We start from the raw sequence: 22079 nt of genomic DNA on the forward strand, positions 1-22079 counted from the left end.
ACGTGCTGCGTAACACAAGAATGACCCTCATTGGTTCTTTTTGACGCTCAAGCGTTATGCGTAACACGAGAATGAACCTCATTGGATCTTTCTGACGCTCAAACGTGCTGCGTAACACGAGAATGAACCTCATTGGATCTTTCTGACGCTCAAACGTGCTGCGTAACACGAGAATGAACCTCATTGGATCTTTCTGACGCTCAAACGTGCTGCGTAACACGAGAATGAACCTCATTGGTTCTTTCTGACGCTCAAACGTGCTGCGTAACACGAGAATGAACCTCATTGGTTCTTTCTGACGCTCAAACGTGCTGCGTAACACGAGAATGAACCTCATTGGTTCTTTCTGACGCTCAAACGTGCTGCGTAACACGAGAATGAACCTCATTGGTTCTTTTTGACGCTCAAGCGTTATGCGTAACACGAGAATGAACCTCATTGGTTCTTTCTGACGCTCAAACGTGCTGCGTAACACGAGAATGAACCTCATTGGTTCTTTCTGACGCTCAAACGTGCTGCGTAACACGAGAATGAACCTCATTGGTTCTTTCTGACGCTCAAACGTGCTGCGTAACACGAGAATGAACCTCATTGGTTCTTTTTGACGCTCAAGCGTTATGCGTAACACGAGAATGAACCTCATTGGTTCTTTCTGACGCTCAAACGTGCTGCGTAACACGAGAATGAACCTCATTGGTTCTTTTTGACGCTCAAGCGTTATGCGTAACACGAGAATGAACCTCATTGGTTCTTTCTGACGCTCAAACGTGCTGCGTAACACAAGAATGACCCTCATTGGTTCTTTTTGACGCTCAAGCGTTATGCGTAACACGAGAATGAACCTCATTGGTTCTTTCTGACGCTCAAACGTGCTGCGTAACACGAGAATGAACCTCATTGGTTCTTTCTGACGCTCAAACGTGCTGCGTAACACGAGAATGAACCTCATTGGTTCTTTCTGACGCTCAAACGTGCTGCGTAACACGAGAATGAACCTCATTGGTTCTTTCTGACGCTCAAACGTGCTGCGTAACACGAGAATGAACCTCATTGGTTCTTTCTGACGCTCAAACGTGCTGCGTAACACGAGAATGAACCTCATTGGTTCTTTCTGACGCTCAAGCGTTATGCGTAGCACGAGAATGAACCTCATTGGTTCTTTCTGACGCTCAAACGTGCTGCGTAACACGAGAATGAACCTCATTGGTTCTTTCTGACGCTCAAACGTGCTGCGTAACACAAGAATGACCCTCATTGGTTCTTTTTGACGCTCAAGCGTTATGCGTAACACGAGAATGAACCTCATTGGTTCTTTCTGACGCTCAAACGTGCTGCGTAACACGAGAATGAACCTCATTGGTTCTTTCTGACGCTCAAACGTGCTGCGTAACACGAGAATGAACCTCATTGGTTCTTTCTGACGCTCAAACGTGCTGCGTAACACGAGAATGAACCTCATTGGTTCTTTCTGACGCTCAGACGTGCTGCGTAACACGAGAATGAACCTCATTGGTTCTTTCTGACGCTCAAACGTGCTGCGTAACACGAGAATGAACCTCATTGGTTCTTTTTGACGCTCAAGCGTTATGCGTAACACGAGAATGAACCTCATTGGTTCTTTCTGACGCTCAAACGTGCTGCGTAACACGAGAATGAACCTCATTGGTTCTTTCTGACGCTCAAACGTGCTGCGTAACACAAGAATGACCCTCATTGGTTCTTTTTGACGCTCAAGCGTTATGCGTAACACGAGAATGAACCTCATTGGATCTTTCTGACGCTCAAACGTGCTGCGTAACACGAGAATGAACCTCATTGGATCTTTCTGACGCTCAAACGTGCTGCGTAACACGAGAATGAACCTCATTGGATCTTTCTGACGCTCAAACGTGCTGCGTAACACGAGAATGAACCTCATTGGTTCTTTCTGACGCTCAAACGTGCTGCGTAACACGAGAATGAACCTCATTGGTTCTTTCTGACGCTCAAACGTGCTGCGTAACACGAGAATGAACCTCATTGGTTCTTTCTGACGCTCAAACGTGCTGCGTAACACGAGAATGAACCTCATTGGTTCTTTCTGACGCTCAAACGTGCTGCGTAACACGAGAATGAACCTCATTGGTTCTTTTTGACGCTCAAGCGTTATGCGTAACACGAGAATGAACCTCATTGGTTCTTTCTGACGCTCAAACGTGCTGCGTAACACGAGAATGAACCTCATTGGTTCTTTCTGACGCTCAAACGTGCTGCGTAACACGAGAATGAACCTCATTGGTTCTTTCTGACGCTCAAACGTGCTGCGTAACACGAGAATGAACCTCATTGGTTCTTTTTGACGCTCAAGCGTTATGCGTAACACGAGAATGAACCTCATTGGTTCTTTCTGACGCTCAAACGTGCTGCGTAACACGAGAATGAACCTCATTGGTTCTTTTTGACGCTCAAGCGTTATGCGTAACACGAGAATGAACCTCATTGGTTCTTTCTGACGCTCAAACGTGCTGCGTAACACGAGAATGAACCTCATTGGTTCTTTCTGACGCTCAAACGTGCTGCGTAACACGAGAATGAACCTCATTGGTTCTTTCTGACGCTCAAACGTGCTGCGTAACACGAGAATGAACCTCATTGGTTCTTTCTGACGCTCAAACGTGCTGCGTAACACGAGAATGAACCTCATTGGTTCTTTCTGACGCTCAAACGTGCTGCGTAACACGAGAATGAACCTCATTGGTTCTTTCTGACGCTCAAACGTGCTGCGTAACACGAGAATGAACCTCATTGGTTCTTTCTGACGCTCAAGCGTTATGCGTAGCACGAGAATGAACCTCATTGGTTCTTTCTGACGCTCAAACGTGCTGCGTAACACGAGAATGAACCTCATTGGTTCTTTCTGACGCTCAAACGTGCTGCGTAACACAAGAATGACCCTCATTGGTTCTTTTTGACGCTCAAGCGTTATGCGTAACACGAGAATGAACCTCATTGGTTCTTTCTGACGCTCAAACGTGCTGCGTAACACGAGAATGAACCTCATTGGTTCTTTCTGACGCTCAAACGTGCTGCGTAACACGAGAATGAACCTCATTGGTTCTTTCTGACGCTCAAACGTGCTGCGTAACACGAGAATGAACCTCATTGGTTCTTTCTGACGCTCAAACGTGCTGCGTAACACGAGAATGAACCTCATTGGTTCTTTTTGACGCTCAAGCGTTATGCGTAACACGAGAATGAACCTCATTGGTTCTTTCTGACGCTCAAACGTGCTGCGTAACACGAGAATGAACCTCATTGGTTCTTTCTGACGCTCAAACGTGCTGCGTAACACAAGAATGACCCTCATTGGTTCTTTTTGACGCTCAAGCGTTATGCGTAACACGAGAATGAACCTCATTGGTTCTTTCTGACGCTCAAACGTGCTGCGTAACACGAGAATGAACCTCATTGGTTCTTTCTGACGCTCAAACGTGCTGCGTAACACGAGAATGAACCTCATTGGTTCTTTCTGACGCTCAAACGTGCTGCGTAACACGAGAATGAACCTCATTGGTTCTTTCTGACGCTCAAACGTGCTGCGTAACACGAGAATGAACCTCATTGGTTCTTTTTGACGCTCAAGCGTTATGCGTAACACGAGAATGAACCTCATTGGTTCTTTCTGACGCTCAAACGTGCTGCGTAACACGAGAATGAACCTCATTGGTTCTTTCTGACGCTCAAACGTGCTGCGTAACACGAGAATGAACCTCATTGGTTCTTTCTGACGCTCAAACGTGCTGCGTAACACGAGAATGAACCTCATTGGTTCTTTTTGACGCTCAAGCGTTATGCGTAACACGAGAATGAACCTCATTGGTTCTTTCTGACGCTCAAACGTGCTGCGTAACACGAGAATGAACCTCATTGGTTCTTTCTGACGCTCAAACGTGCTGCGTAACACAAGAATGACCCTCATTGGTTCTTTTTGACGCTCAAGCGTTATGCGTAACACGAGAATGAACCTCATTGGTTCTTTCTGACGCTCAAACGTGCTGCGTAACACGAGAATGAACCTCATTGGTTCTTTCTGACGCTCAAACGTGCTGCGTAACACGAGAATGAACCTCATTGGTTCTTTCTGACGCTCAAACGTGCTGCGTAACACGAGAATTAACCTCATTGGTTCTTTTTGACGCTCAAGCGTTATGCGTAACACGAGAATGAACCTCATTGGTTCTTTCTGACGCTCAAACGTGCTGCGTAACACGAGAATGAACCTCATTGGTTCTTTCTGACGCTCAAACGTGCTGCGTAACACGAGAATGAACCTCATTGGTTCTTTTTGACGCTCAAGCGTTATGCGTAACACGAGAATGAACCTCATTGGTTCTTTCTGACGCTCAAACGTGCTGCGTAACACGAGAATGAACCTCATTGGTTCTTTCTGACGCTCAAACGTGCTGCGTAACACGAGAATGAACCTCATTGGTTCTTTCTGACGCTCAAACGTGCTGCGTAACACGAGAATGAACCTCATTGGTTCTTTCTGACGCTCAAACGTGCTGCGTAACACGAGAATGAACCTCATTGGTTCTTTTTGACGCTCAAGCGTTATGCGTAACACGAGAATGAACCTCATTGGTTCTTTCTGACGCTCAAACGTGCTGCGTAACACGAGAATGAACCTCATTGGTTCTTTCTGACGCTCAAACGTGCTGCGTAACACAAGAATGACCCTCATTGGTTCTTTTTGACGCTCAAGCGTTATGCGTAACACGAGAATGAACCTCATTGGTTCTTTCTGACGCTCAAACGTGCTGCGTAACACGAGAATGAACCTCATTGGTTCTTTCTGACGCTCAAACGTGCTGCGTAACACGAGAATGAACCTCATTGGTTCTTTCTGACGCTCAAACGTGCTGCGTAACACGAGAATGAACCTCATTGGTTCTTTTTGACGCTCAAGCGTTATGCGTAACACGAGAATGAACCTCATTGGTTCTTTCTGACGCTCAAACGTGCTGCGTAACACGAGAATGAACCTCATTGGTTCTTTCTGACGCTCAAACGTGCTGCGTAACACGAGAATGAACCTCATTGGTTCTTTCTGACGCTCAAACGTGCTGCGTAACACGAGAATGAACCTCATTGGTTCTTTCTGACGCTCAAACGTGCTGCGTAACACGAGAATGAACCTCATTGGTTCTTTCTGACGCTCAAACGTGCTGCGTAACACGAGAATGAACCTCATTGGTTCTTTCTGACGCTCAAACGTGCTGCGTAACACGAGAATGAACCTCATTGGTTCTTTCTGACGCTCAAACGTGCTGCGTAACACGAGAATGAACCTCATTGGTTCTTTTTGACGCTCAGACATTATGCGTAACACGAGAATGAACCTCATTGGTTCTTGCAGAAGCTCAAACGTGTGAGTTGATTAATGTTTATATGTAAATATTAAGCCTAAATTCAATCTGTTCATCATATAAAGCGATCGAGTCTCTTCAGAAAATTTGGACTAAACCCCTCAAATTATATGGATTAGTTTTATGATCTCTTTATGAACTTTTTGAAGTGTCAAAGTGGTAGTTGAGTAGCTGTCAATGGAGGGACAGAAATCTCTCATATTTCATCAAAAAGATCTTCATTTGTGTTCTGAAGAGGAACGAAAGTCTGACGGGTTTGTAACGACATGAGGGCGAGTAAATGACAGATTTTCCATTTTTGGGTGAACTATAAGGTTTATGCAACTTTTAAGCAACCACCAGAACACTAGCAAATCACCTACAAGAACACCCTTTAGCTTTTATATCTAGTGAAATAATAAAACAAATTCAAGGATCAAGTCATCCGAGATTTTCTTTCCGACCTTGTTTTCCCCGTCCTTATGCTTGGCTGCGCTACTGAAGAACCTGCTCGTCAGCTCAAGCTCTGGGGTGAAGTTCGTTCTCTGAGGATGCTTGAGATCTTCTAGTGGTTTGTATCTGAGAGTAGGAATTTGTTCCATAGCAGGTGGCAGGGTGCTACTTTTATTTTGGGGCTCATCGCTGTCCCTCTCCACCAAGCATTCAATGCTGTTCGGACGAGACTTCTGCCAGCGAGCTTTAAAGCCAATGGAAGGTCTGCGTTGACTGGTTCTCTGTTTAGGTGGCAAGTTAGACTGCATACTAAGACAAAGAGGAGTAAAAGCTGAACCATCCACCCTGGCCGAGACGCCTGATTGAGTCGCAGCTCCTGTTAGCGGTTCAGACAAAAGGCACCTGCACTCTGGTTTGAGGAGGGCGCTGCTCCTGTGCTGGGAGTAATAGGGTGGTGGATTGGGACTGTTTGGAGATGTGAAGCTCCACTGGCCAATGAGACTGTCTCTATCCTCTGGCGAAGCAATTCCGATCCCGCTGTCGCTGCCGCTGTTCCGTGCATTTTGCTGTCCTTCGTCTGGATTTTCCCCGTCGAGTTTCAGTCTCAGTTTTTCAATATAGTCTCCCATGTCAGTATAAAGGACGGACACAAAGTGTGAAATCGAGTGAGGGGTTTGAGGAAAGTCCAAACAGCCTTGAGTGTCTGGATCAGGAGTGCAGGGAATCCCAAAGTGCCTCATGATACTTTGGTGCTCCTTGTGGTTGTAAAGCTCTGGATCTATGAAAAAGACATGGCATAATGTCTTCAGGGTGCTGGTCTGTGTCCCAACGTCATTATTTTTGCTCGAATCAACCGAGACAAGGCCAAAGAACCTGCTGTCTTCCGTGCAAATGACGCAAAGCGCCAGGTTCTCCGCTGGGTAAGATGCCAGGACGACGTCTCGGTCATCACAAAGCTGAATGCAGTTGCATTTGACCCTCATCATGACCAATGAATGGGTCTTCTGCTTAATGCCGATCTGACTGATGCACTGACGAATGGCTTGCAAAGCCTCCTCCTCAGATTGTGACGTTGCTAGCTCCAGTTCCATGGAGTTGATGTATCCCACAATCATTGCAACATTTAGGATGCTGGAGTCGGATACCAAGTCATTCTGACTCTGAAGGTCTGAAAACACAGAATCCTCGCTCACGACTCGAGATGGGTCATCCTGCGAGAGGCTATTAGTGTGGCTTTTGGATCTGCACTGCTGCAACCAAGACATATCTGGTTCAGACAAAGGTCTTTGTTTTTTCTGCTTGTCTTGATGGCCGATTCCCTGGTCGGAAATCTCAAAGACGGTATCGAAACTTCCAACCGACTGAAGCATTGGCTCCCTCATGTCCATGCCGTTGAGGCTAACAGGGAAGGAGTCCTTTTTTCCAGGATTGAGCCATGGCAGTTTACTCTTACTCTGACAACCCAGATCCTCGTCGCTGGAGCAGGAGGCCATAGGCGGCCTGTCAACAGATGTGACCAGTAAACACAGTGACCGCGATGACGTACCAATTAGCTTCACCACAACTTCATGTGATGCCTCGGACACATCTGTGTCATTCACACGCAAGATGCGGTCCCCAGGCCGCAGTCCGACACTGTACGCCGGACTTCCTTTTATTATTCCTTGCAGAATACAAGGTGCTTGGCCGGCAATGGTGAATCCGTAGCCAGCTCTGCCACGCTCCATCTCCACCCTGCGGACCGCCGGGCTGGTGGGGCGGTCCAAATGTCTCATTGTCGACTCAGCTGGTTTCAGAACTCGCATTTCGCTGATGTAATTCACAATATTAGTCCTTTGTGAAGGTATGGCAGTTTCGTTCAGATACAGTTCCAACCATGAAAAATCATCTTGCTGCACTGCTGAGGGTCAGACCTGAGGGGAGTAAAGTGACTAGGGTTAGAACACATGAGACTTGTCAATGAAGAGTTATTTGAAACGCAATGTCCATGAATAACAATGTATGTACAACAAGAATACAGCAGACGCTAAAGAGCTGCCCTAAAGGGAGACTATTTTTAACACCACATTTGTCTGCTTGTATTTCTATTATTTGGAGTGTAAACTGTACATAAAAGTTGATAAAAGGTGAAAAACCTTTGATCATTCTTTCATACCATAAAAAATGTATTACATATACATATACATATATATATATATATATATATATATATATATATATATATATATATATATATATATATATATATATAATACCTTTTTTCATTATTTTCCTAAAAAATAATTTTAATAAATACTTGTCATATATCAAATTGATCTACAATATTTCCTTTATTAGAAACCCTTTTCATTTTTTTGAAATTCAATTGAGTTTTTGAGTTGTGGTGTTTGCAAGACCAAAAATGTCAGGTGGTGCGACCGTCCGAACATAAGAAAACAAAACTGAAATAAAAAGGTTCATTTTCTCAGTAAAATTCTTAATCAAATAGTTCAAATTCCTTATAAATGAGGGAAAATAGTGTATCAGTCCTATTTCAAAACCATTCTATTACTTTTGTTCAAAAAATTTACTTCTCCAAATGTCTAAAATGTAAAAAAAAAAATATAATTTTATTGCATAAAAATGTCATTTTAATATGCGATGTTACTTTAAGAAAACCATGTGACAGCATATGACATCACACAGAAGACCCCGGAGGACCCCTGTGATGCAGGAACAATGTTAGTCACCCCCCCCCCCCCCCCCCCCATAAATATTAGATAATTTGACAAAGAGTAATGATAAGGTTGATTCAACCTATTGTGTCAGGTGGTATGACCCCTGGAAAACTTTGAAAAATGTGTTGTTATTATAAAAATGTATATATGTTTTAAAAAATGTATGTATAACCTTAAGCATATGGTCAAACATAGGTGTCCAAGTTAGATTTGAATTGAGTTTGAAATGTCAGGTGGTGTGACCAGCAAATTTACATTTAAAAGTATCAATTCCCACTGCAATTGCAAAATGAAGTAACTGTAAACCGTTATATAATGAATACAAATCATTTTTACAGTTAAAAACGAAACATAAAAACTCCTTATGGAAAATTGGGTGTTTGAACACATAGAAAGGTGTCCGTTTATGTGAATTGGGAATTACTAAAAGGGAATTGACCATGTGATATGCATTTTAGACACTACAATGATTCATATTATAAATGAATATAGAGTCGCACCACCTGACGTTTTCTGGGTGGTAAAATCAGAAATCTTGTTTAATAATGAATTAATGTTGTAAAACCAATGTAAATCAACACCATACATTTTTTTGGACATAAAAATGTATTTTAAAACTGTTGTGCTTAAAATTATTATTATTTTTATCTTGAAAACCTTATTTGTCATTGACCCACATACATACGTGTGTGTGTGACATGCTGTTAAATTATCTTAAACAATTATAATTATTATTATTAAACTGTTTCTTTATTTTGATCATCAGTTTTATCAACTCGTTTAAGTTGAAACTGCATGTATATTCACAACAGCATATATACCAATATGTTTTTTTATTTATAATAATTTACTAATATTTTTTTAATGTAGTATTATATTTTATTATATAAACAATATTATATAAAACATAATATATTATAAATATTTGAACAAATTGTTTCTCGTTTTTATTTTTTTAAAGGATCTGTCACAACGCAGGACTAAAAATAACTCTTAAGGTTATTAAAATAATGTCTAGTGATATATTACGAACTATTAAGTTGCTTTAATCGTATGAAGGTTATTAAAATAATGACTAGTGATATATTACGAAATATTAAGTTGCTTTAATCGTATGTTTTGAAACATTTGACTACATGATAATGATAAACGTGAATGACACTTTGATATAAGAAAAGACAGAAACAAAAGTATCCAAACAGCTCTCAGGTGTAACATGCCAAACACTTTTCATTCACGTGTAAACAAACTTGCGTTCCAAGCGCACCTCAATCACTTAACGTTCACATATCCGTTATCAACAAATGTAGGCAACACACCGGCGCTTACCTGTGTTTAATCCCGAAGTTTTCCTTCGTTTATTTCGGAACTCCGTTCGCGCGACGGACTTAAACCACTGCCATTCACTATTGTTGGGGAATACAAAGCGTCATTCTCTTGTCGCTATGGCACCGTAACGTTTGCAAAATGATATCAGCTCTCTCATTGGTCAACACACACGTCAATCATGTTCGATATTCAAATATATACGGCGCTCTCATTGGCAGTTGGAAAAAAACATGCAGTGTTTGCTTTAGTGTTTGCGGTCTACTAACTAGTTTATAATTATACGGGTGCTTGTGAATGAGTGCGTTTAATAATATTATTTCGACGGTAGGTATTAACGACGTACATGTATTCAATAGCATAAATTGACATATTAAGTATTAAAAACAGCAGTTTTTCATTGTAAAATATGGCAAGATTACAAACGGCGATCTCAAAGTTGCATACAGGCGGGGTGTAATCTTCCTGATAAACAGTGATTTGAGATATAGACGCGTAAAATACAAGTTTACAGAGCTGCAGTGCATTTTTTCAAACGTTGGTTTCTATTCATGGCACCACACCCAGGCCACTGAGCACTAACGCCTTTTCTTCTTATCAACAGGAACCTTTCATGAACGCCTGACGGGTCAATTCATCACAGACGAAGAAGAGAGGTGTTAAAATTCATATTTGTGCTCCGTTTGCATAAATGCTCAGTTTGGAGCGCAGCGGATAGGATTATCTAGCCCTCACTCACATTAAGAAGAATTAAAGAGCATGTGGGGGTGCATTAACCATTATAATGTTTGGGTGCCAGTCAGGTTCAATCTATCTGGACACTTTTAGAAGTGTATATGGTTAAGTCACAAACAAGAATGTCCAAGATAATTAAAAAGAAGGTTTTAAGAGAGTCCAGTGTAAAATGCATGTGCCAGGTTCTTAAAAACGTACTCAAAAACGCAAACGTAGTAAAAATAATGCAATAGTAAGTGATTCACCCTTATATATTTATATACACCCACCTAGGCTATATAATGTATGTAAAAGATTATTCCAAACTACTTTTGGCAACATTTATTCTTTTTTTCCTTCACAATATTTGAATGGTTGGACCACCTAGAGACATTTGACACCTCAAAAAAAATAACAGGTCTGTATATTTTAACAGATCTAAGCTAAATATAAATGTCATGTTGACCTATAAGCATATAAACTGATACAACAAATGCATTCTGTAACATTTACTAACATGTTACATTTTGCTAAATTGTGCTAAGCTGTCAAAGTGTACTGGTAACACTGATCTGTAATGGTACAAACTAAACTTCTATTTTGAATCCTTGCCCACTTAATCCAGTTTCTATTATCACCAACCATTTGGTGTTACCTGTCTACCAGTTGACCGAGGCTGAATCCGAAATAGCCCCTTAAACCCTCATTCTCTATTCCCTACGTTAGTCCACTAATATAGTTCACTTGAAGGAGTGAATGAAAACGAGTGAGTGAATTCGGGCAGCCATTGTGTGTGTACTCATCATTGTGGTGCAATGTGGGATTGAATGAGTGCGTCCACTATAGTTTCGGACACCACTACAAATAATGTCCTATTTGAGGGTATAGGGGGCGATTTCGGATTCAGCCCTAGAGTTTACTTGAACACGGTGTACTCTTATAGAATGCCTTGAAGTGATAGTTCACCCTGAAAAGAAAAATAAGTAATCATTTACTCATTCTGGTGTTGTTCTAATACCGTAACACCCTTCTTTCTTTTTCGGACCACAAAAAGAGAATTTAAAAAAAAATTCCAGCTCATGCACGTCCATATAATGGCAGTGAATAGAGACCAGCATCAAGCTTTTTTAAAAAAAACATGCAAAAGTATTATAGAATGATCCCACGATTTTAATTATATAATACATTAAATTTCATATCCTATATACCACCAGAACACTTGGAACATACGGCACGTGTGGCATGGGATCATTCAGTAATGCTTTTACATCTTTTTAAAAAGCGCGAGCGGGACATTTTTTTTTTTTAATTCTCCTTTTGTGGCCCATAAAAGAAAAATGGCATACGGCATTAGAACAACACCAGGGTGAGTAAATGATTATTTTATATTTTCATTTTAGGGTGACCTATCCCTTTAAAAGAGGTCTGAAATCCTTTAAATTGACATTACATTGTGTGTCATTTCTTGCTGAGTTAGTAGCCTCTAGCCTGAAATATGGGACTCTCAGCAACTAACACAGCAATTTAGAAATCAAATGAACCAGAATTCATAAACACATTTTATCCCATACAGTGCTCGAAGTGGATCGGTACGCAGTACCAGAACTTCTGTATTTTAATCTTTAGCGTACCTTCACTTTTCTTGTGTACCGCCTATTCTCACATGATGCCGGTACTTTGCACTCAGAGCCAAAGCATTTGTGTCTGGGTGATTATTGTAGAAATTTCAAATGTGATAATTATTTGCATATGCCAGCCACAGTGGTGGATCCTGGCACATGCAATAAGCAACCGCCTAGGGCGGCAACACGCTGAGGGGCGGCATGGGGCACCAGCTTTCAAAGACAACCTTCTTCTCTTCTTTGTAGTTAATTTAAAGCAGTTTCTATGTTTGATTTTGCCTAGGGCACCAAATAAAGCCAGAACCGCTACTACAATAGCCGATGCACAAGAGAGTACCGGCACTTCCCCTCTTCAAGCACTGATCTCATAACAATGAACTTTAAACTTTTGAGTTATGAAGAAATACATTTTGAGTCAGATAGTTTGAATAAGGTGTGGATAAACAGTCGTCACAAATTTGCTCGTGTAGGTTACATCCGCCAACATTTCTGAATAACATATTCATTGTAGAAGACTTAACAGTGCTTAATCAGGTCTAAAATGTACCGCTAACTAGTTGGTTATAGCTTTTATACTTCGCATAGCAACCTCTGCAAAGACAAAAAAAGGTCCTTTTTCCGTATCTGAGGTCCTGTCACTCAGGCGTGGGTGTTCCTAAAATCTTTGAGGCTGGTGGAATGGGCCAAGAAGGCGCAGGCGCAGGCGCAGGCTGAGCAGGAATCATCTTCTCCAAGAGGTTCATCATTCGCTCCTGAAGCTGGAGGCTCTGCACCTGCAGGAAGTTTTGCTGATGCATGACGCGGCGGACTTCGTGACATGCCTCCTCAACGGCATGGCTTATCCTGCGTTGTTCCTGCAGCATTGCATCCATGACACGCAGCTTCTTTCGCCGCAGTGACACGTGTGACAGCCTTCGCTTCTTACGCGGCTGTGACCTGCAGACGGACAGCCATGCGGTTATCATTCCACGATTATGATTCTGAAATGGATGTGTGATCTGATCAAACACGTTACCTTGTTTCAAAAGAACTTCCAGAGTTATCTGTTAGGCCTTCCTCCTCGTCGTTGATGTCTCTATCATCTGAGGAACCAGTGTACTCGGGTAGAAACCCACTTGGCAGAGCGGATTGGGGCGCAGAAGACTCAATTTGAGAGGTGGAGGGGCCAGACGCCGAGAGGCTCGGTGGGCTCATATGGGCATGCTCTGGTATCTTTAACAAGATCCTCTCAATAGATTTGTAGTACGGCCAATCAGGTATAGCATTCCCACCATTTGCTGTGTACTTCAGCTTCCTGTTAGAAAAGAATGTTGTTAATTTTTTTATTTTTGTCCGAGTAAAACGGCTTCTTAAACAAGACAAAATGTATGACAAGATTTTGTACATCTGGAATTGATTTGATTGTTGGAAGATTGTAGTTTGCTATTGCTGTGATCACATGTGAGTGGCTGTCCTGGCCTCGCGCTAGTAAGTGCCATCAGAGAAGAGCTGCTATAACTAATTGTAATAAATATAATTATTAAAATGCTATAATTAATTACAATAAATACTGCAATGTTCCATAAAAAATAAGAATTGTCTATAGTTGAAATCTGTATGAAATGGCCAGAAATGAAGCTCACACAACGGTCAAAAGTTATTGCTATTTTTAACCCTTAATAAACTATCAAATGTTAATGAACAGCTTCATAACTTACATCTCTATAAGGAAGCTTGTTTCCACCGTAGAATAAAACATTTGAATAGATAATTGCGACTTTTTATTTCAGAAATGTTTACATTCAGACTTTTTCTCTTGATATTGCGAGATATAAAGTCGTTAGTAAAGTTATAGTCAGAATTACGTAGCTTGACAAGCCAGACCCACATCAAGATGTTGGGTCTGGGAACACACCATTGGCAGGGCTCAATCCGAGGGGCGGGATTAACGGTTATCTTTCAATTTGAAAGAAATTCGAAAGACCGCTGTTCTTATTTGTTTTCAAGTAGCAAGGAATTCACGTGGAACTGTCGCAACTCTGCCATCATTATGTTAAGCCCGCCCACCGACTCTATACAAGATGTGATTGGCCTGACTAGAGTTTGTTTTTTCAAGCTCGCAAGCCAACGGAGAGTTGCTAGACGACCCTGGCTGCAAATTAGATTTTCTGCCGCTAGGGTGTGTCTAGATTTCTAGGCTAAGAATTGCGAGATATAAAGTCGCAATTGACCATTCGCAAAGACCCGCCCCCTTTAGTAACTGTTGCTATGTCCGACAAGCCATGGCGCTCACAAGCCACACACACATTCTCACATTGCGGAGCAAAGAGGACTGACGACACGCCGACAGACAGGACATAGCAAGTTACTTTTGATATGAAACAAAGTCTCAACTTTAAAATGTTGTCTTATTTTAAGAAATGTAAACCACAAATCGCGTTTTGTGGCTCTTTAATGTGTCATGATTGCTGTACTGCCTCAGATAAAGCTGCTCGTGAACCGATCATCTCTTCTTTCTAGTTCATTGATAAGCATCAAATAAACATGAATGAGCACTAAAAGAAAAGTTATTTAAACCGCGGAAAGACGTCAGTAAACACTGTTTTTCAAGTTCAAGTCCACCGACGTTAATCTACAAACTCTCCAGACTGCTTTATTGGACAACCTGGCATATTCGGCGATGTGGTTGGTCAGATCGCCTGTCAATCAAACTCGCGGCGAAGGGTGAATTGCAAGAAATAAAGTCAGAATTAGGAGATATAAACTCACAATTGCGAGTTATAAAGTCAAAATTTGCATGCTATAAAGTTGCAATTGCGAGAAACAGTGAGAATTTGCGAGATATTTCTCTCAATTGCAAGTTTATAAAGTCAGAAGTGCAAGTTATAAGTCAGAATTGTGAGCTATAAGACCATTTTCACACACTAATGCCGCTTTTTAACTGTCATCAACATCATAAATTGTTTTTGTATTTTCATTTTTTTATGTATGTACATGTATAACACTATACTTTGTATTACATTACCTTTGCATCAAATATATAAAAAAGAGTGTTTCTACTACAGCGGCTGTGGGAGTGAGGGTAAAGGTAACATTTCTCTCTTCTGACTGCTGTCTCTATCAGTCTCTCTATATTTTTTTTTTAACCTCTTGTTTTGAAAGTTGTGAAAACACTATTGTGGAGTTTTTGCTATTTGAGCAAATGGGAACACGGAAAAATATATGTATTCTCTCTTTCCCCGCTATAGAAGTTTACCCAACTAAGACGGCCACTTCTGAGAAACCCGGAAAAATGTGAAAAGGGTCAATTCTAAGATTTTTAATAAATCTGAATTTGCAAGATGTAAACTCTCAACTGCAAGAAAAAAAAAGTCAGAATTGTGAGATAGTACCTTTTTATATTTTTTATTCTGTGGTGGAAACAAGCTTCCATATCTCTAAAATAATGGAGCCTGCAACATAAACCACACAAAGAAAATAAAACGTGTATAATCTTACTGTAACTCTTGTGGATATTATTTACTCGTATACAAAATATTGTATATTTTGGCCAAATATCTGACAGTTCACAACTGCACAAGCTTCCATATCTCTAATCTAACCGAGCCTGCAACATAAACCATACAAATAAAATAAAATGTGCATGTAGCTAATCTTACAGTCACTCTTTTGGGTCTTATGTACTTGTATATATACAAAATATTGTATATTTTGGCCAAATATCTGACAGTTCACAACTGCACAAGCTTCCATATCTCTAATCTAACAGAGCATGCAACATAAACCATACAAAGAAAATAAAATGTGCATAATCTTACTGTAACTCTTTTGGGTTTTATGTACTTGTGTATATACAAAACATTGTGTATATACAAAACATTGTATATTTTGGCCCAATATCTGAGAAAAAAAGGGGGAAAAAACATTTACACCACTACATTTGTGTGATGTGATGCGACAATAAAGTGCTTTTGGTTTGATTAACGTTGTTTTTCTATTGTCTCGGTTCTCCGTGGACTTGAGGAGTGTCCTATTTCTTGTTGTGTATTGTGTTGCTATTTTAATACAATATGCTACATTACAGTGACATGGTCAAACTGGTTCGCTGTTTTGTTGTTATCCACCATTGCTGTGCTCTGAATGCTGATATATATGGTTTCTAAAACCGAGTTTCCTTTTCTTGTGGTGGTTGTGGCGGACTCTGCGCGTGACGTACATCTCGTCATCAGCACATCTGTTCGCGTGGGGCGTGAGATTTTTTCGTCCGCGCAGATTTGAACGCTAGGTAGTGCGCATGCGTCGAACGCGTGCAACCATCCACGCGGCCAGTGGGGTTCACTTTAAAAGACTGAGCGAGTCCGAGAAGTTTACCTGAACATTACAGCTCACTAAGTTGTAAGAGTAGACACTTGTGTAGTGATAAACAGATTATTGAAAATGATTTTAAAGTCTTTGGCATAGATAAACTAATAAATAAATAGTGTATTTACTTGCCTGAATTGGAAAGTCATGTTGGTTATCTTCATCTTAATCTCCTCCCTGTGTCGCTGTTCGCCAGTTAACTCGTAAAGTTGCTTAGCCATTGTCTCGTAGATCTTAGCGTTGCGCTTAGCCTTCTTTAGCTCGGTCACATACTCTTCCCAGATGTACACAAGAGCTTTCATCTCGGAATCCGTCCAGTTACGAGCCCTCCTGTGCTTCTCGTTCGAGCCCGGCACTGTGTAACTAAAGCAGAGGTCCTCAGAGGCCATTTTATGATCAGATTAGATCGGTTTTAGGATTTAAGCTTGGTTCTTGGTCTCAGTGCAGTCTGTTTTGCAGGCCTTACTTTGCTTTCTCAAGCATGTGCTTGTGTGTGCTAGAGACAGGCCTCTGATGCCCTTCCCCCCATGCTTATAGTTAAGAGGCCTCAAAATGGAACCTCGAGGGCTGGAGCAATCGCTTTAAAAGCTTTTAAAGAGGGAAGTTCGTCAGCATGATGTCAAGTTACCCTGGCAACAGCCTGGTAAGGCCCTCCTCTTCTAGCCAAACCCTTCCCCTTCTCCTGTACTCTTTGTCTCTGTCACTCTGCAGCAAAAAGCTTTTAGCTGAAAGCCAACAAAGTGGGTCGGGCAGGCAGAAAATCTGCATGTGAAATACGACTCCTCAGGGGACTGAAAACGGCAGAGTGTGCTGTTTCCTAGGCAACCGTTCTCTCTCCAGACCACTTAGTCCGAGCGTTTATGAGCTTAAAAGCTTTTAATAGAGAAGAGGCTAGACTAATGTTATATTAAAGTGCATTTGCAGCCAATAAAATGCATTTAAAACTACAATATAATTGACATATTGAAAGAAAAAATATGTTGCTTACGTGTCTGACAGGAAAGCAAGCGATCACACTGATTTGGCTTTAAACTCAGTCGCAGGGCTCTAAAAAGGTTTTGTAAACATGTACATAAATATTTCATGCTTGTTACTACATGGAACTAGTTTAGGTTAAAGTAATTGCCCCTCTGGCCCTGTGCCCTAAAACACTTCCTCCTCTCAACCCCACTGAGTGTTTCAGATTTGTCTTCTATCCCAAACTACAGGGGGTTTCGGATAGGACTTTGGGGGTAGTGCTTTGGGGGGAGGGGGGTATCTTGTGCACAGATTACCAGCTGAGAAGACACACGGTGCATGTGCTTCTTTGTGGCTAACTCGGTGTTAACCGCATTATGTGCTTCGCCCATCTGTCTAGACAGATCACCTTCACATTCAACTTCACTCTGTTTGGAGACATTCCTGACCGAGATGAGCACAGATCTACATTAAAGGGATAGTTCACCCAAAAATGAACATTTTGTCATAATTACTCGCCCTCATGTCATCCCAAACCCGTGAGACCTTCTTAACACGAATTAAGAAATCTGAGAGCTCTCCTCTCCATAGACAGCAATTTAATACTTTCAATAAAATCGTTATATTTGTTTGTTTTTGCGCACGAAAATTATTCTCTTTGCTGGATAAAATTAAGGTTGAAAGGGCTTACGGCACCTCCGAAATCTGATCCGGCACCTCATTTGGGGAATCCCCCATCTCATACACCACTGAAATATATGTTAATTTGAAATAATAACGACAAGGTTATAATTATCTCGCTATATCCATGTTAAATGTATAGAAAAGTATTAAGAAGTGGAAGAAAAGCCTACAACAAAGTGGTCCATGCCATGTTTTGGCGATGATGACTTATTGGATTTGACCGCTATTCACCTCTATATTTTAAATAGTAAAATATAGAAACTTAGATGCACTTCTGTTTTTTTCTATTCTATTTTTAAGCGACAGGAACACCAAGAGGTTAAGGAGAAAAAATAAAAAAAAATTGTTGCAATACTCTTTCTTTATTTTACTTAAAAGAATTGAAAAACCTTACTTAAACTTAAAACTTTACTTAAAAAAATCCTTGTACACATTCCTAGTGTATTGTATAATATAAAATAAATATATATAAAGATTTATACTGGCAGCTCAGAGCAGTACAGCAGCATTTAAGTATGAAATTGAATGAATAAATGTAAAATTAAAACACTATAGACTTCACTATAAAATATACATTGATTCTTATTAAAGCTACTGTATTAGTTTTTCAGTCAAGAGCAGTGAGTGATTTTCTCTTTGTCTTTTGATGTTGTATTAACATTAAAGGGATATTTCACTCAAAAATGAAAATTCTGTCATCGAGAAATGAATACAGGTTTGGAACAATATTAGAGTGAGGAAATATTGACAATTTTAGAGGTGAACTGTCCCTTTAAGGACAGCGTGTTCATTATAGGCTGCGTTGCTGTCAATTTAAGACCTGCATGCATCTAATATACAGACACACGCGATTTTACTTTCACTTTAGACATAACTGATTGTGTTTATGTTAACCTTGTGTGTATTTGACAGTATTAGCGCAGTAAGACGACTACTTAGTCCAGTAATCACGTTTGACAGGCATTTAGTGCGGGCGCTCGGAAAAGAGCATATTAAAACCGTGCATAAGCACGTGAATTAAATGTTTAACCGGCGAGGCTGTAAAACGCACGCAAATAATGAACTTTCGTGATTGTGAATAACTATAGTGTTCCGTGAGAATAACTCTACCACTAACGTGTGATGTGAATGTATGTCGCGTCGTTCAGTATGGGACGGAGGCAAATTATAGAATTTGTAGAAAAATAATTAATTAAATGCAAAACGAAAATAAAACGCAATTCCCAAGCGCGTATTGAACCGTGAATGCCGTACAGAACGGTGCAATATTATATTGAGAATTGTGGCATCCCTAATGTGAAGCGATTTTCTGAAAAATATGCATATTTTTGTATATTGCACAAGACGTGAACAAAATCTCAAAATTAATCTTGTGCAGTCACTTGAAGTGGATCATTTAGCCTATTATTCGACAAAAAGAAATGCACATAAACTGAGATGGAAACATATTTACAGAAGAAACTCCAGAATTTCTAAGGAATGTAGGATGAGCATTTAGTAAGGCTGACTGAATAATTCATTCGGACTAAGCATCGCATCGGAATTGTTGCTGATCATTCTGAAATTTTGTGTTTTAAAATTCCAAAGCCAGTCGAATCAGGCGAAACTTAAACTGTTGAAGACTCAACATTTTGACACTTGAAATCTTAGATCTATCCTGCAAATTCATAATGATGGATGAACGCACATGTGTGACACGCTGTGCTGTCATGCTGTGCTGTCATTTCCAGAAATTAGACGTGTTTTACCATGTTTTGTTAGCCTGACAAGCCAGACCCACATCAAGATCTTGGGTCTGGAAACTCACCATTGACAGGGCTCAATCCGAGGGGCGGGATAAACGGTTGTCTTTCAAATTCCCTCTGCCCGCAATTGGATAGCGCCATGAGCGCCACAACCAACCAGAACAAAGAAGAAGGTGAAGCCGAGCTAATGTTAGTTGATAGACTTTCGCCGTGTCCGGTCGGCAAAACTTAGAACATATCTTCTTTTCTTAAGAATGACTTCAGTGCCGTTCTTTGTTCTTTTCTCAAAGAAAAGCTTAACTCCAAGTCTTCCAGAGTCGCGGCCAAAGTCGTGATTGGCCTGACCAGAGTTTGTTTTTTCCAGCTCTCAGCTCTACCGAGAGTTGCTAGACTACACTCGCGGCAAAATACATTTTCTGCCGCTAGGGTGCGTCTAGATTTCTAGGCTAATGTTTTGTCTATTAATGTATCATTAATATTAAAGGAATCACTTGAATTTGCCGGGAATTTGTTCTTTACGAGAGAGGATGGGTCACGTATTGTTTAAATTAAATTCACAATTTAGATGGCAACCCTGCGATGCTAAGTTTCCATCCAAAATGTTTCGCATTTATGCTCTCTTCTCTGAATATTCGGCTAAAGAAAAGGTGAATCATTTTGAATTTCCATCCACTATAGCCTACGTTATGTGCATTGAGGGAAACATTTGTCGTGATTTGCCCCTGACAAAATTAATCAATTGCCAAAATCAAATGAATCAAATTCTCCACAATTTTTTTATCAACAAGTAAAAAAGCGTAAAAGAATTGGCCTTTTACCGATAAAATGGTGTGCGTAATGACGTCATCCCTAAAAAAAAACCGCATTGTCGCATAAGTTTTGTTGTATCGCTGAAAAACATCTGCCCTGTTGTTTCCATACATAATTTCACTTATATCGCAAATTATATTGTATCTTCGTGTTCAAAATATTTGTAAAATGCAGAGAGTAATGAGACAATTGAAATTTGCCAGTTTACTACTTACTATTTTCACAAACGGCTAATAGTTCTATTTGTAAATTATGAAATGTATATCAGAAGATCATGGTGAAGTGGGACAGCTTGTCTGACAGGACTGCATGGAACTGCTTTGTGACGAAGCCCAGGGGTTTTGTACACAGGGCAGCTCATTTGTCCTGTATGCAAAATTTAGGATCCATAAAAAAGATTGCTAGAGTAAAATGTTCGGTCATATAGCAACAATAGCCAAGTTTCCATCCACTTTTTCCACAGTTTTGTTATCGACAAAGTGAATATGCGTTAAAAAAAGGATTGCGCAATTAGCTGTGTCCTGCCTGTTTCGACACAATTGGCCTTTTACCGATAAAATGGTGCGTGTAATGACGTCATCCCTAAAAAAAGTTTTGTTGTATCGCTAAAAAAAATCTGCCCTCAAGTCGTTTCCATTCATAATTTCACTTATATCGCAAATTATATCGTATCTTTCGTGTCCCAAATATTTGTAAAATGCAGAGAGTAATGAGAAGAATGAAAGTTACTGCTTACTATTTTTCAGAATAATAGGCCTATTGCTAAATTAGGAAATATTAATCAGAAGATCACAGAGAAGTGGGACAGCTTGTCTGACAGGACTGCATGAACTGCCTTTATGATGAAGCAAATGGGTTTGGACCATAGACCGTAAAAAAATATGGACGACGCGACTTCATTGACTTCCGCTGACCATAGTTGAAGCTTTCGTAGGCCTGCTCACGGCGCTGACATCTTAGGATCGAGTCTGCGCAGTAGCGATCTCGGGACCGGAGTTGCCCAGTAGGAAGTAGCAGGACTAGCAGGACAAGTAGAGGCGCAATTATCAAAAGCCCGCCCACACTCTCACAGATGCAGAACAATTCATTATGATGGTGTGAAATAAACAGTTATGGAAATGTAGAAATGAAAGCTAAAGCTCCAATCTCCTCCCAAAAATCCCGAAAAAAGTCTGTTAGTGCCTCAGTGACAACTTCACTCAGAGAAGCCGTCAATGTCAGCTGTCAATCATGACGTCACACCCCCCGTTTTTATAGCATCACATAACTCACTAAAACTAAACATATTTAAAAAACGAACACTTGAAATGAAAACATCGAAAT

The 22079-nt window shown here is 40.6% G+C and overlaps 2 protein-coding genes across 2 annotated transcripts in view; both read right to left on the reverse strand.

Moving 5' to 3' along the window:
- rgs12a (regulator of G protein signaling 12a) overlaps positions 1–9980 on the reverse strand; it is a 62261-nt gene extending 52281 nt beyond the window's left edge. Inside the window, exons 1-2 of the mRNA XM_079841904.1 lie at positions 9887–9980; positions 5852–7753 (exon numbers count right to left, since the gene is read on the reverse strand). Of these exons, the coding sequence (XP_079698030.1) occupies positions 5852–7645 (1794 nt within the window). The 5' untranslated portion in view covers positions 7646–7753; positions 9887–9980. The remainder of the gene's footprint in view (positions 1–5851; positions 7754–9886) is intronic.
- Positions 9981–10931: 951 nt separating this feature from the next.
- On the reverse strand, positions 10932–17269 carry msantd1 (Myb/SANT-like DNA-binding domain containing 1). Its single transcript, XM_079838422.1, has 3 exons — positions 16693–17269; positions 13235–13513; positions 10932–13155 (listed from the first exon to the last, which is right to left on the reverse strand). The coding sequence occupies exons 1-3, from the start codon at positions 16947–16949 to the stop codon at positions 12855–12857; spliced, it is 837 nt and encodes a 278-aa protein (XP_079694548.1). The 5' UTR covers positions 16950–17269; the 3' UTR covers positions 10932–12854.
- Between the last annotated feature and the right edge of the window lie 4810 nt (positions 17270–22079).

Source organism: Gobio gobio (assembly GCF_949357685.1).
Source record: "Gobio gobio genome assembly, chromosome: 2".
Taxonomy (NCBI): domain Eukaryota; kingdom Metazoa; phylum Chordata; class Actinopteri; order Cypriniformes; family Gobionidae; genus Gobio; species Gobio gobio.

Bases quoted from the DNA above. Each gene is read 5' to 3' on its own strand.
- msantd1 (XM_079838422.1), bottom strand. From the start codon at position 16,949: ATGGCCTCTGAGGACCTCTGCTTTAGTTACACAGTGCCGGGCTCGAAC. The intron at 13,514-16,692 runs GCAAGTAAATAC...CTTTTCTAACAG, and splicing joins AACATGACTTTCCAATTCAG to GAAGCTGAAGTACACAGCAA. The intron at 13,156-13,234 runs GTAACGTGTTTG...GTCCGTCTGCAG, and splicing joins GGAAGTTCTTTTGAAACAAG to GTCACAGCCGCGTAAGAAGC.